We start from the raw sequence: 15,257 nt of genomic DNA, 5'->3' as shown, positions 1-15,257 counted from the left end.
TAACTCCTGCCACCACTGAAACTGATGACTACAACTTACGACACTCACACCCTTACAAGGTGAAACAGTGCACGTCAGATTGTTCATTCACTTATATTACGGTGCGACACATCTTTAGGGGTGTTTGGTAAGGAGACAGAATAGCTGCAGGGGTGGATAAAAAAAAAACTCTGCGGTGCAATGAAAACCAACACAATGCGGAGAAGTGTCGGTTCATCTCTTTTACGCATTTTGAGGCTGCAGTTTGTATTGTGGTGTATTGAAGCTGTACGCCTTTTGTCTTATTTGTGTCAAATGCCAACCAGAGAAATACATTAATATATAATATGAAATATGAGGTTCTACTCAAAAACTGCTCTTTAAGACAGATGTGCCCTTTGGTCTTGTTTCATTCAATCTTATAATCTTTTACCTGGGACCCTTAAATGACATTAATAGTTCAGTGAGAACAAGAATAATAATTTATTATGTCGCACTTTTTTTTATTGTATACTGTTTTGACAATGTCACTTTTTAATCAATATATGTTGTCTTGAGAAAATAACTACATGGCATACTATAATAGCTGTTACATTGTCATTGCATAACATGCATAAAACGCAAAAAAACACGTAAACTGGAGTATAACTGCAAGAAAAATTTAGCTGTAAAAATAAATAAACTAATTAGAAACGTCTGCTCCAGTGTGGTAACAATCCCTCCTCCGGTTTCCTGCAGATTGAAGAGGAGCTGGTTTCCCTTCAGAAGGAGCGAACCGACCGGATCAAACATCTGCTGGAGCGCCAGGAGCGGGAGATCGACAGCTTCGACATGGAGAGCATGCGGCTGGGCTTCGGTAACCTGGGCACCCTGGACCTTCCCAAGGACGACTACAGATGAGGGGCTGCTAAGGCCGTCTCTTGTGGTCCCCCTGGGCTCAGTCCACCCCTCCTCTCCTTTTACCTGACCTGATCTGACAGTACAGGTGTTCACTGCTGCTGACGCCCTCACTCAAACACACACAGACGCAAAAAATTAAAATAAAACAGCTCCAGAATCAGCTGTTTTCTGGGCCGGTCAGACAGAGTCCACGGCAGATTTTAGCGCCCCCAAACTCACCTAAACTTCCTCCCCCTCCTTGCCTCTCATGGTGTCACAAGATGACAAAAAAATAACATGCTGGATAACTTCCTGTAGTTGTCATGTTTTTGTAAGAATAATGATAACATAGTCACAGTGTTTCTTGTGCAATGGTGACACTTTTGGTGTGACTAAAAGTGGAAGACGAGAGAAGGAGGGAGAGAAAAATGAGGGCAGTTCGATGAGCAAAATTGCTCCACAAACATGCATTTTAAGAGGTGATTTATTTTAGTTTTCTTTTTTTCTGGTCTCAAGTGGTGCAAAAAAAAAAACAAAAAACAAAAAAAACAAAATTTTAAAAAAAATCTCTCGAAGCGATAAATCAAACAGCCAATCCTTCCGCAGCCGCTTGTGTGCGCTGCTTCTCTCAACAATTTTTTGGTATTTATTCATCAGGACATTTTTATGAAAATTTTTTGAATAATTTGACGTCCTTTGAGAGATAAATATCATGATGTACATAGAGGTACACTTCTTCTAAATGTGAGTTCCTTCAGGTGAATTTGATCAGTGAGGCGGGGGTGAATCATGGTACTCGATATGTGTATCGTACTGATTTCTCTGCACTGGCAGCCAATGTGAATAATAGTACATGTGACACGTGAACTTCAACTCCCAGCTAGCACAAAGGGCTTCATGGGGGGGTGGGGGGGACTTGTACTTTGTGTATAGAAGGATTTATGGAGAGCTTTTACTTATTTTCTTATTGTATTTTAACTGTCATTCAAATCACAAAAGAATTTTTAAAGGCGCTTTTTTTTCCTCCCCCCTCCTCAGATAGTATTTTAGTCATCCATCAATGGGATTTTCATTTGATTTTTTTTTTTTCTTTTTTCGCTTTACACAACTGTCAGGCTGTGTATTTTCTTGTAAACCAGACCAGTATGATGCTTTATTATTGCATGCACTTTAATTTTTTTTCCAGGTTAAAAGAAGCATGAATCTGTCAGAGCTTTTAATTATATTTGTAAATAAAGTGCTCATCACACAAACTCACAGTGTGTCGTTACATATATCCAACATAAATCCCTCGTTCCATCATGTTCACTGTGTACAAACGCACAAAGCAGTAAACAATGGAGGAGATTATGCAGTTTTAAATCTGCTGATTTCAAATTTGTGACATTTAGTCAGGACACACAGCTGCTTGAGGGCTCCAAGCTTTGACCTTTGCTGTGCACAAATAACCAACCAGTCTGAAATATTCTACCTGGTAAAAGCTTTTTTTGGCATGAAACTACTATATTATACACGTAATTTTTTTTCCCGTTACTTTAAGCAGAACTAGTACTACCAGGAGTGTTATACAGTAAACTAATGAAATGGATATGTCACAGTTCAGTCTGATTATCAGGCGCCCAGCTGACAAATTCCCATCTCATGTGGCAGAGTGAAAGTGAAAAACTAAAGACCTGGTTGTCAGCGAGAACAAAGATTACTAAAAGAATGGCAATTGCTTGTCCACAGTACTCTTATTAATATTAACTGTTTATGACCATATTAATGATAATTATAATTTACTACATTGAATAATAAGATGTTATGGTGGTTTGGGTCTCTAAGCATTTATTATTTATTTAGAACACAAACATTTCAGTTTTCAACAGATTTACTGCAGAATAGTGCAGGTGATGTCAATGAAAAGATATTGTCAGGCAACAGTGGGGACAAAAGAAGATCATTGAGTGGCACACTCACAAAAAATGCTTGTTTTAGTTGGGCTTGTTGTTTTTGCTTTTCACAAGAGTAGGAATTTCCGACAGACCAGCAGCCTTCGTGGGAAATCCTCGTGCTGAACGCTCTAGAGCCGAGTCTCTTTTTTTTACTTATTTTCCGGCGAGCTGCTCGTACAGTTTGGGGACGTAGTCGTCCCACTCGGCCTGGTAACAAGTTCCAGCCACCGGAGCTCCCAAGTTGTATTTCTGCCTGAAGCTCTGGATCTTGAACCTCCCACGGCCGTCACCAGACCGGTTAGTCAGGACGGGCTCAGAGCAGGACAGGGTGCCTGGCTGCTCATATACCAGCCACACATACCTGTGGAGACCTAAGGGGGGACAAAGACAGAGGTTTCTAAATGTTGCCCTCCAGAGCTGAAAACCAGACTCTTAAGACTAAAGCCTGCTGGATGACAGTGTAATGTCTGCAACTTAACAATATTCCAGCAGACAGTTTTATTTCAACCTGACATGCACTTGTTGAATTCTGACAGATCAGTTTCATCAAAATAAATATGAAAAAGACAGTGTTGGGATCTGAGAATCTGGACCCAAATGCATTCTTTCTAAAAAATGTTAAGCCTTTCTAACAACCTGCAGACTCCAGCATTCCATGCACTTATACTCAGTTTGTAGAGGAACACCATTTGTCTTGAACCTGACCCACACATTGAACATTTTTCAAAAACATGGACACAAATTCGTCCAGTCATGCATTGGTCAAATATTAAATGATTTAACTGGTCTAACTGAAGCCATTAGACTATTAAGGGATATATCTATCCTTTACTAGTGCTTTCTCTAAGCTTCACTGTCTTACCTGTACCACTGGGAGGACCAGAGCCCACATAGTCAGACATGACGCAGCCAGAAGACACATCATTACCTTTCATGTTAACCACCAGAAAGTGATGCCACTCCCTTTAATGACAGGCAAAAAGAAATAATAACATCTTAATTACAATGAAATTCTTGAACTTGTGTTTTAAAATCCACCACAAAGTCTTAAGGTTCTGTTACTAAGTACTCCTGAATATTTATATAAGACAAGTAGATTTTGTGCTGCTGCTCCTACAGACTCCTCTGTGCTTGTCAAGTACTTGAAGGCAGCAGTGTCCAATCACAATGCACTCAAATAAGGACGGGGGTGGAAGAGGAGCACACGTTTCATGTTGGCCCCAGGGCCTCTTTAATCCGGTCATGGGTCCACCAGGTTTCAATGACATCTCTCTAGTTAAAAAAAATGCGGCACTCCCATGCGACTCCCACTATTAACTGCATTACAATGACACAATTTACTAATTTCCTTTGACTGTGTGCGTGATCCTCTCACCTGAACTTTGGGTCTTTCCTGCTGGGAGCGTCAGGGTCGGTCAGGGCCAAAGTGTACAGCTTACAGGAGTCACATCCTTCCCACTCGATGCAGGTGGGTCGATTCTGCACCTGCAAGTGAACAGGGCTAAAAATAATTCATTGTCCGTTTGACGTTACGGTTGCTCGATGTATGAGTTTGGGTCGCACTGATAAACATTGAGCTATTCGCCATCTACAGCTGCAGGCATGCTGGGGGCATTATGTAACCTAATTCATTGTTGCCAAGCATTTGCAAATACGCGATTAATAATATAACAATCAACTATACTAAACAGTTTGCTACGAGACATGCTTGCCACTATGATGCGTACAAGTTGGCCTCTAACATTCAGAAACGACGCTAAGTTAGCTCAGTTGTTTGCTTAGCAACATGAACATTAGTTAGCTGACTAACCTGTGTCGGTGTGAGCACTTTCCCGAGCTCGTCGATTTCCAGCGAGTCGTATTTAATGGTCAGGGGCTGTGCAGGCTTTTCCTCAACCTCTGATAAGGCAAGAGGCCCAGTCCACTGGCTCAAATCTACGGGCATTTTGACTTGTAGTCTGATTGCAGACGCAGCTAACCGAACCTCTACTTGCACACACACCAAAACTGCCAAAAGTGCAGCACAAACAGCACCAGCTGGAGCTGACCACCAGAGGCCGCTGTCGCCTTCGCGCCATTTGGATTGCGGTTTGCTAAAATTTCTGTCAATCACATCACCCGTCAGGGGCTCGTCCCTCCTCCATTACGCATGCTCCATTAACACATTTTTAGTTTCCAGACATCCCATTTTTAGAAACCGGGGTCTGACTATAAGAGAATTGTTTTAGTAGTTCTGGCTGAGTATGTGGAATGTGTTTCCTCTTCAACATTATTCTCCCATGGAGTTAGTCTGTGGTAACCTGTAGTTTATGGCAGACAGTAGTAAATTAATGATGCCTGCTACTACAGCAGTGGTTCAGATTTGCATGACACAGTCTGAAACACGCATTCCGTAAAATTGTGTTGCATTGCATCCCTAAATATGAATAACAATATCATAATTATGTGAGAGTTGAAGTTATATATTCCTCTCACTTTACAAAAGTAAAGCCGTCCATACACCTGTCTAATCCAATTGTGAGCAGTGCTCAGCCATCAAAACCAACTTTATTAGAAAAATGAATACTTGAATATACACCAATGTGCCAACAACTCCCTAAAATGTCAGACATCGTCTTCGGGAATAATGTGTTTGACATGCACTTTGAGCTTTTTAGTTAGGTCTGTTTCCCTTCAGCTAACATGGATGAGGAGGAGTTTATGAAGTGTACTGCAGCCTGCCACCAGGGGGTGATCAAGGAGTTTTGGCTTCACTTTTGGGGAGCTTTCATGTTGTCCATCTTTATATACAGCCAGTGATAAAACCCATAAGCCAAATAGTCATATGTTCTGTAACTGTATTACATATGTGTGGATTATAGTGAAAATATATTATCCTAGCACTGTCGCCTCATAGCAAGAGGGTTCCAGGTTCGAATCCCGGTCTGGGCCCTTCTATGTGGAGTTTGCATGTTCTCCCTGTGCATGCGTGGGTTTTCTCCGGGTACTCCGGCTTCCTCCCACAATACCAAAAACATGCACATTAGGTTAATTGGCTACTCTACATTGCCCCTAGGTGTGAGTGTGTGTGGTTGTCTGTCTTTGTGTGTTGGCCCTGCGACTGACTGGCGACCAGTCCAGGGTGTACCCCACCTCTCAGCCGTAGTCAGCTGGGATAGGCTCCAGCTCCCCCGCGACCCTGACGGATAAGCGGTACAGAAAATGGATGGATGGAATATATTATCCTCCATTTGGCTGAGGACCACCTGAACCCCTTGAAGGACCCCTGACAGTCCCCAGACCCCACTTCGACCAAACCACTGTTATGATAAATAAGAAACATTAGTGTTACTGTACCTTTAACAAGGTGAAGTCAGGGTGTGGTTTAGTCGTGCTAGAGTTCCCGGATCTGCATGCTCTAGTAAACAAAGCTCAAGAGAGACACAAGTTACATCGTCAGACTGGTCACCTCTGCTCACCTTGTAGCCTGCGTGCTGTGGTTTATAATGGGCCTATTGGTGTCCACTGTGTGTGTTACAGACAGGTTCACACAGACGGACTAGTCAGACAGGTTTGGACTGTGAGCCTTTTGTTCACTTTTTTCGAGGGCGATGTCGCCGATTGGAAACTTACCATGGCTATATTAGCAATTGTAGTTCTTCTGCAACTGTGTTTATCTGCGATAGGTGAGTTTTTTTTTTTAATATATGTTATTATTGAGACCAGACAGCCAGGTAACACAGGTGAGTCTGAAAAGTCTCCTAATCTTGTTTTCTTTTTTTTTCACCCACTTATCACAGCGGCAATTTCAGGTAATGATTCCACCGAAACGGAGCTGACAGCCGCACCAGGTGACATCGCTGTACTTCCGTGTTACACAGACAGCACCGTGACACCGACTTTAACGGCATGGATGAAAAATGGACGAGAAATCATTCGAGGTGGCGCCTTTTCACCGAGCCCTTCACCCACCGCCGGGCAGCGCCTCACAGTGATGCATGACGGGAGTTTGAATATCCCGACGGTGAGACCGGAGGATGAAGGCAGCTACCTGTGCAACTCCACGCTGCCAGGCAACAACACCTTTCGGGCACGTGTGCTGCTTCAGGTAGCCGGTAAGTGAACGTTCATATCAGCCTTCGGGCCAGTATGAAGGTTTCATCCATGCAGCATTCCGAGTTCCGGCTTGTCAACATAACGTAGGCAGCGTTCATAAGTTAAAAAATACCAATGGCACACTTTAGAAGTACTCCTTTACAAGTAAAAGTCCTGCATGTTACTTAAGTAGAAGGAAGTATAGTAAGTAAAAGTGTAAGAAATGTTTTTTCTAGTAACAAATGTTACCCACATTTCAAATTGATAAATTCACAATGTTTGGTTTGTACAAGCAAGGAAATTGTCAAAAGGTAAAATCATTAAAAGGACAAGCAGTAAATCCTCCTAGTTTTGAAGTCGAGTGAAGCAATGTTTGAAATGAAAAATGAGTGTCAAAATAGTTTCTAATTAATTTTGTTATCACTAATCAATTGACTAAACATTTCAGTTGTACTTGTACGAGTGGTTTATAACTAATAAAACAACACCTTTTTTCCAGTTTTGCATGCAAAAACCTTAATTTGCAATGTAACAAGTAACCAAAGCTGTCTGGTAAATGGAGTGAAATTGAAAGTCCAGTATTTTCTTCTGAAATGTAAGAGTAGAAGTCAGCTACCTCAAATTTGTCCTAATCTACAGTACTTGAGTACATGTACTTTTACCTTTCTGAAAGAAGTAAAGCTGCTCTAAAGTAAAGTGCCAATGACACTAATGTTTGATTATCAGTTCATACATCAGTTTTTTTTTGTTTTTTTTTGACATTTAGAGCTAAGGCAATTTGGTGGACAGTCAATTGACAGAAAAGTAAAATAGTTTTCTGATTTTATAACTGAGTAATCTATATAATCTACTGTATATCTAACTGACGGACAGTCTTATTTCATGTAAGACACAGAAAAGGAGCAAATTCCCAACACTGAAAAGCTGGAACCAGCAAATGTGTAAAGAATGACATAAAAATCACTGGCAGTTGATTTTCTGACTATCAGCTAATTGGTTGATTTGCTTTTAGTTTCAGCTTTAATGCAGCTTTGCTGACAGTGACATCACGTTAGTTAAGCTCCTATAGTGGAAAAGGGCCATTAGTTGTAGTTGGTTAATTGTTGTGCCACAGTTGATTAAATGTACACTGTGAAGTTTTTTAGTTCAGTGCGTTTTATGTCTTAGTAAATGAGTATTATTATGGCACTTGTTCATTAAGATAACTTGTCAACATGAAGTGAGGTAAAAAATTGCACCCAATAATTTTAATATTCCTTCCAGGTATTGTAAATAAAAATATTTAATGCAGCACAGCTAGTAAATATTTTTAAACATTTGCTCTAACAAGCATGTAGAGTTGGTTATATTATTTACTTCAAATGAAGTAGTGAGCTGAGAGTTAATTAAATCGTTAAAATTCACTCTTGAGAGGATTGGGAGGTCAGATTCTGAACTGTTTTAAGGCACTGCTTGTGGTCCTTTCAGGTGGTCCAGAAAATGTATCTACTTCCATTGGTCCAGCCACTGCCCTGTCCAATGGGACTCTCATCACATATCGGGGCTCGACTGTCTCCTTCAACTGTTCTGGCTCCTCCTACCCGTCTCAGCAGCTCACCTGGACCTTCACGGGAGCCTCAGCCAGCAACGGGTCGCTGGTCTCAAGCTCTGGATCGAGCCTGCACTACAGGATAGACAACATTCAGCCTGGCGCTCAGGGGGTTTACAGCTGCAGGGCCCAAAACACCTTCTCTCTGCAGGAGGTCAATAAGAGCACAGAGCTGCTAGTGTACTGTAAGTATCATAAGAGGAATACCCACAATGCCCTGCACCGCCTATAAAGATCTGATGTGGGAAAGTGTTATTTTTATGGTTATTTTCATTCACTGGGCTGCACTTTAAAAGGGGAGCTGGGAGGAGTTGGTCAACATGTAAAGAAACATATTGTTTCACATGTTTCAACATGGTGTCAATATGAAACCTGATACATTAACAATACGTTTTTCAGTACCTGAGTTTGAGATATTTAAACGTGTTTTTTTTCATGTGTTCTAATAGTTTCTGTAAAAAGAAAACTTTTGTTATGTCTTTGGGTACAGGAAGAGAAAACGGTAAAAGTTTATCAAGAAAATAAAATAAAAAAAGTATAAAAATATCTAAAAACCCTAACTGAAACACTGTAAAAAGGGAGGGAAAAGAAATATTATGATGAACGTTAATATTGTGGCAAACATCTCTGGAAAATGATATTAAAGGATCATTTTCTGTTGGTCACTGTCAGAAAAGCTGCATTAAATCCCCTTTGAAACAATGTTGTAAAGCAATAAAACAGAGCAGTTTCCAAGAGGCGCCGAGTGCATATCCTTGCCTTTCCAAATGTAAAATTGCAGAGACATGCGGTCTACTTTTCAGCCTTGAATGAGAATAATACGGTCAATTGTTGCCTGACTGACGACGTGAAGATGTGAACTAAACCCTGTAAATTCAGTAAGAAGGGAAAATGTGCTTGGCTTCCTGCACAGTATAGAAAAGTCTGGAATTTGATTTTAGTCATTTAATGATTTGTTGTGTCTCGACCAGACGTCCCAGACAGACACCCTGAGTGTATGTGGAGACCAGCACAGGACCCCTCCCACATCCAGTTCAGCTGCACCTGGTTTGGAGCGTATCCCGCTCCGACGCTGCGCTGGGGCGAAGACCAGGGCGAGCAGAGAGATCACTGGAGTGGGCGCGTCTTTGTATCGGAGGTGACAGACAACCTGACGGTGATGCTGAACCGCTCCTCGCTGTTCGACGGCCAGACGCTGAGGTGCATGGCCCAGCACCTGGCTCTCGCTCTGGGAAAGGAGAGGTCGTGTTTGTTTACCCTCAGTAAGCATGTTGTGGTGAAATGAAAACAATCCTGAGATGTGCACCTGCTGAATCTTTTATGTGTTTTCCATCTTAGAGGCCACTGACACACACTGAGAATTATTGTGGACAGTGTTAGTGTGTGTCAGTGTTTAGTCGCGCTCAGTATTCTTTGTACTGACTTTACTTTCATTGAAAAATTATGTGAAGAAAATGTAGCTTCAAAAACGTTGTAAGAGTCTGTATAAAGCTGTTCCTCGCAGGGTTTGCAGATTATCGAACTGGCACTTTACGTGGACACAGTATGGTGTCTAGCCACGCAGGTAGTTTGTACCCTTCAGAGCAAACATGGGTTCATTCTGCTGAAACATTGAGATCTCCATCTTGGAGATTTCTGCCTCCACCCCTGTGCAGTGGAGGTTAGTGGGATGTTGTCTCCAGGAATTCACAGCATTCTCTTCACTTAAGGGTCCCTGGTTCTCTGGATGATCCACTTTGACATTCATTATTTGGTGAAAAGTAGTGCCAGTGAAAACTGTTCACAGCTCAGATCTGTGGACTAGCCAGTCCAGTTTTTCTTTTTTTTTTTAGTCTTTTTTTTTAGGCAAATATTTTAATATGCACCTCCAGAAATTCAAAACATTAAAATATCTCAAAGCTTCAGCTGATAAATAAATCACAGTTTTGTAACCTGTCAGCATTGGTAGATACCAGACAGGATTCCTACCACGTAAACAGTCCCTGTAGAACCGCTGACAGCGTCTTCTGCGGCCGTACAAAACTAAAGCCCTCCGCCTGAACAGATCGTGACATTCATGTATAAAAACATTTATGAATACAAACACAGCCAGACAGACTCAGTTGGCAGCATATCTATGAGCACACAGTGTGCAGAGCCTGTGGACGATTGGTGAGTAAATCCATAGTGTAAAGGTTATCATCACAGGACGGGATTGTGCAAACAATGAGATGACGCAGAAGAGCGTGTCGGTTTATGAGTTTTGCATTAACTTTCATTAACTAACTATCAGGTTTGAAATCAAGGTGTGTCAAACACCTGCTAAGCACAACACGTCCTTCAAGTAAAAATTTGAAACAGTCTCATGCAAATATAGGCCAAGTTTGTTTCTTATTTATTTGTGTCGTGCAACATTTACATTTTCAAGCAAAAATGTCATTGAGTGTTTGAGTTCGAAGACTCAGAAGTCAGATTGCTTGTTGCCTCGCAAAACGATGTTAAGGCTTTTCATAATTTTTTGACATTACATCGAACGAACAAATCAAGAAAATATTTGGCAGGTTAATCAACAATGAAAATAATCATTAATTAGTAGTTATACATTATAAACTTTTCTGTCAATCAGATCAACGTATTATGAGATGTAATTTCCACTGGGACCAACTGGAATAAAAACGTAAACCCTTTTGGCACTGAGAGACTGTTTGAAGAAGACGTTTGAATTCAGCAGTGTTTGTCCTCCTCTTCCAGAGCCTCCATACCCTGAAGGTGAGCCTCTGGCCACGGCTCAGGAGGCCACCAGCATAACTCTAACCTGCACCGAGACCATGTCCATCCCTCCTGCAAACACCACTTGGAGAAAAGGGCTCCAGCAGGAGGACATTGTACCTGGTTTGAAGTACGTCCTGTCCGAGGAAGGCCCAGTCTTCAAGCTGACCATACTCAACATCAGCAAGGATGACGAAGGCGTCTACTTCTGCCGCAGTGAGAACCCCCTCGCTGTCCGCGAGCTGGAAGTCTACCTCACCGTGAGGAGTGAGTTTGGGATGAGACGAAGGGTTTGGGCTGCAGTAAAGACACGTGTACAGGAAGGACGTAGCTGGAGAGGGAATGTAATGTAAACAATGGGAAACTTTGGTGTCGGAGATGATGATGTTTGCTAACGAATGAGTTGAACAGCCAGTTTGTAGCAAGTATGAATGAAGCAGAGATTAAAACAATGAGCCAGTCACTGCAGGTGTCGACTGCGACTCTGGAATGCCGGTAAACCTGCTCCTCCACCCTTTGTCTGCTTCACGGTCGTCTCCTGTTGTCCTCTTTTGTCTTGACAGCCTCCTCTACGTACGCAGGAGCAGTCATCGGGATCTTTATAGCTGCACTCATTGTGGGATCAGCTGCAGTCGTAGCTAAAATTGTTTACTCCAGCCGACATCGAATATGCCTCGGTAACTTTTGCTCATCTTTGTAACATAAAGCATGCAAGTGACAAATGCTATGCATGTTGTATGTGAGAACTGACACAAATAATATAAATTTATACACTGATTGCGTTGATACTGCACAGATGTTCCTTGGACAACATTTGAGAGAGTTAAGCCTTTTGAACCTTTAATTTTACCTCGTGAAAACAAAAGTGTTGCATTTATATTTCTGTTCAGTGTAAGAGATCCACTAATACTAATTTCACAATTTCTGTTTATATTTTTGTTTCAGGATGGGGTTGTGGGTGAGTAATTCAAATTTATCTATCTAATACTGCATGCTCATTGTAGTGACCCAGTCCATTTAAATGGATTTTCTTGTGTAGCGGTTTATGTTTTTATTTTCGGTTGTCATATTTTCCTCATTCCTGCAAACATCTGGCTACTGTGAGCTTTTCACATGTCACAAAGACAAGCAAATGGAAGCAGTTAGCGGAGCAGCTGTAGTGACAGACTATAGCAACGAGCACCACGATGGAGCCCACGCCGCCATATGCACGTCAGCAGTGTTAGTGTAATTACTGTCACTGCCAGAGGGGGCAGACTAAAGTTCCACATGGAAGTTTTTTTTTGACATTTCAGTCTAGTTTTTTAGATTTTCAAAATGTATTTCAGTGTCTTTGTCCTGTTCCCTTACCAACAACGGTTACACGCGTCATTCTTGTCGATCGCAAGGTCAGTGGAAAACGCACTCTTCACTTCCTCTCGCACACACACACACACACACACACAGTGCACATAAGATGTTTCTGACCTTGCACTCCCTAAAGCTTTTGTTTTCCAAGGTTTACTTGTTATTTAGATTTCATTGTGAAATATAGATCATCAGCAAATATTTTTTGTCATGGTTGTTGTGAATCAGGTTTCTTTAAACTGCGCTAAAACTGTTGACGTGAGAGTTGTATCATAATTTGTTGCCTTTTTTTTACGGCTGCGAACAGCTCTTAAATTTCCCTTGTGCATTGTATTTTGGGACAAACAACAAGCAGTTATTTTACTGAACCTCTTCAAGTAACCCTGTGGAGGTTTTGTTTTTTTTTTTTTAAATGACAATATTCAGTGCGTGTATCATCGAGGCCTGATTATGTGTTGAGTTTCTTCCTTATTTAATATTTGCAGAGTAGATTTTTGGAAGAATTAATTGTTAATTAATTGTAGTGTTTGCTGTGTAGAACTGCTTTTCTTGGTGAATTGCTGCTTGTGTTGGCACGTTATTGCCGACATCCGTTGAACAGGCCCTGAGAGCAGGACTCCATAGTGCTACGAGCGGTCAAAACTTTACCATTAATTTGGCCACACGAATGTTGAGTCAACAGAACTCCAGTAATATGTTCACCAGCAACGATGTGATGAAGCCGTGTATGACTCCCTGGTACTTGTGATCATATAGTCTGGGTCCTGAGCTGCAGGTGCCTACTAATGGCAAAATGACATCTCTGATTTTAGTCAAATGGAGGAGGACCAAGGAGACGTGCTGAGTCTGGTGGAGTCCGACGATGAGCAGCTCTTTCAGGATGCTGTTCCCCGGCTGCCTCCATTAACCAACGGACGCCACACAACACTTGTCCAGATACACCGAATCCCATCCAGTATGACCTCGTCATGGCCTTGATGTTTGTTAATGAAAGTGTGTGAAGTGGAACACATATGAAGTGAAAAATGTCCCCCTTCTTTCAGGTGATCATGAGGATGCAGAAACTGCTGACACAAACCCAGAGCAGCAGGAGGAAACCGTACAGACAGAAGAGCCAGTGGACCTTGTAACGTTTTAGGTGTCGGGTGGTTTTAGAGAAGTGTTTTTATTTTAGGTGAATATCATTTGCTCCCAAAGAGAATGTGAACAGAACTGGTGGAAGACTATGTAATTTGTTTTTTTTTTGTTTGTTTGTTTGTTTGTTTTTTTAAGCCAGGGGTTTGTAAGATTATTTCTACGATTGATTTGTTTGTACAGCATTTTGAACATGTCGTTGTGTTACTGAAATACAGAAAATGAACCTGACAGACAAACAAACAAAATGTGATCATCTTCTGGGTGGAGAAACAATGCCGTTGGTCATCCATAACTTATTCCCCATTCATTGATTCATGTCCCCCTCCACCCTGTACTGTACACGTATCATTTGCAGATGAACCGTGACTATCGCAGGCTACAATGCGCCACTCAAGTGAAACTATTTTAGAAATGTGGTGAAGTCAGTTTTGACAGTCCTCTTGTGCTGTGTATAACATAATGGAGGGTGAAAAGAACCGAAGCACAGTTTCACCTTATTGAAATTACTTGAATCCAGTGTAATGAGAGCTGCGCATATTGAATCAGTAAAGTGAAAAGAAAATTGTGAACTGTAATTTTTCCTTTACATTTTCCTAAGGAATATTTTTTGTTAGTTTAGTTATTTTTTGTTCACAAATACCAAACATTCCCTCATTCTGCCTTTTCGGTTTTTAGGATTTGATGATTTTCTTTGTTTTTTGTGATACTACATTGATTATCTTTGGGCTTTGTTGGTCAGACAGAAAAATCTGACGGCATCCTCAGTTTCAGGGTATTGCAAAAGACAAAGGAATCTTATAGATCAAGTGATTCATTGAGAAAAATCGGAATAATTGATAATGAAAAATGTAGTTGTAGTCTTAAAATTAGTAAAAGAATGTTTAAAGTGAATTCAAAGTAAAATGTAGAAAGTCAGTCTGTCATTTTTATGGCTACACCATTACATCAGATAAATATATAATAATGCTAACAACCAAGTGATCAGGCAAGATTTTTTTATCACTGTTGTCACTGAGATCAAGATCACTTTAGAGCATTAAAAATAAATATATTTGTTATTGGCGTGGTGTGGCTGTTTCTGAATCGGCTTCTGGTTTTCAAAGTCAAAAAGCTGAGATACCAAGTTAAAATAATGTGATAAATATTAGAAGTAACAGCTAAACACAAGGAAACAAAAGTGAACAAAGATGGGTAAAAATAAAGATTTATTACATACAAGTAAAAAAAACAAAATGTGTGTGTGTGTATATATATACTGTATACATGTATATACAAGTGTTCAGTAGATTGTAAACAGATGTAAATAGTCCAAATGAATTAATACTGAATGGCTTAAGCAGCACCATACAGGAAGTGGGTGGTGGCATGCAGTGTGTGGGGGACAACAGGCCTGGTTATCATATTCATTAGGTCATTTCAGGAGTGAGACGCTTCACACTGAGGCGAGATCACTCTTAGTGTCTTTCCTCTTTCTCCTCTCGCACTGTGTCATGTTGCTGCATTTTAATGCAATTAAACATTTTAAAGTCATTTTTAAGATTGCCTCCATTCTTTATATGTAGGTAAATGGA

The 15,257-nt window shown here is 41.0% G+C and overlaps 3 protein-coding genes across 6 annotated transcripts in view; 2 read left to right on the top strand and 1 right to left on the bottom strand.

Moving 5' to 3' along the window:
* Positions 1-2,111, top strand: part of taok3a (TAO kinase 3a) — a 60,277-nt gene extending 58,166 nt beyond the window's left edge. For all 4 annotated transcript variants that reach the window (XM_046385543.1, XM_046385540.1, XM_046385542.1 and 1 more), the window contains one exon: positions 718-2,111. In XM_046385543.1, coding sequence (XP_046241499.1) covers positions 718-879 — 162 coding nt within the window. In that variant the 3' untranslated portion in view covers positions 880-2,111. The remainder of the gene's footprint in view (positions 1-717) is intronic.
* Positions 2,112-2,668: 557 nt separating this feature from the next.
* Positions 2,669-4,809, bottom strand: pebp1 (phosphatidylethanolamine binding protein 1). The gene is made up of 4 exons (XM_046385548.1): positions 4,603-4,809; positions 4,168-4,277; positions 3,655-3,755; positions 2,669-3,163 (listed from the first exon to the last, which is right to left on the bottom strand). The coding sequence occupies exons 1-4, from the start codon at positions 4,735-4,737 to the stop codon at positions 2,946-2,948; spliced, it is 564 nt and encodes a 187-aa protein (XP_046241504.1). The 5' UTR covers positions 4,738-4,809; the 3' UTR covers positions 2,669-2,945.
* Positions 4,810-6,169: 1,360 nt separating this feature from the next.
* vsig10 (V-set and immunoglobulin domain containing 10) lies at positions 6,170-15,216 on the top strand. The gene is made up of 9 exons (XM_046385537.1): positions 6,170-6,457; positions 6,572-6,886; positions 8,334-8,639; positions 9,426-9,716; positions 11,185-11,469; positions 11,766-11,879; positions 12,148-12,160; positions 13,362-13,504; positions 13,593-15,216. Exons 1-9 carry the CDS (start codon positions 6,406-6,408, stop codon positions 13,685-13,687), a joined length of 1,614 nt encoding a protein of 537 aa, XP_046241493.1. The 5' UTR covers positions 6,170-6,405; the 3' UTR covers positions 13,688-15,216.
* The last annotated feature ends 41 nt before the right edge of the window (positions 15,217-15,257 follow it).

This window comes from Scatophagus argus, chromosome 4 (assembly GCF_020382885.2).
Source record: "Scatophagus argus isolate fScaArg1 chromosome 4, fScaArg1.pri, whole genome shotgun sequence".
In the NCBI taxonomy this organism is placed as follows: domain Eukaryota; kingdom Metazoa; phylum Chordata; class Actinopteri; family Scatophagidae; genus Scatophagus; species Scatophagus argus.
This window is presented reverse-complemented; position numbering and strand designations above follow the sequence as displayed.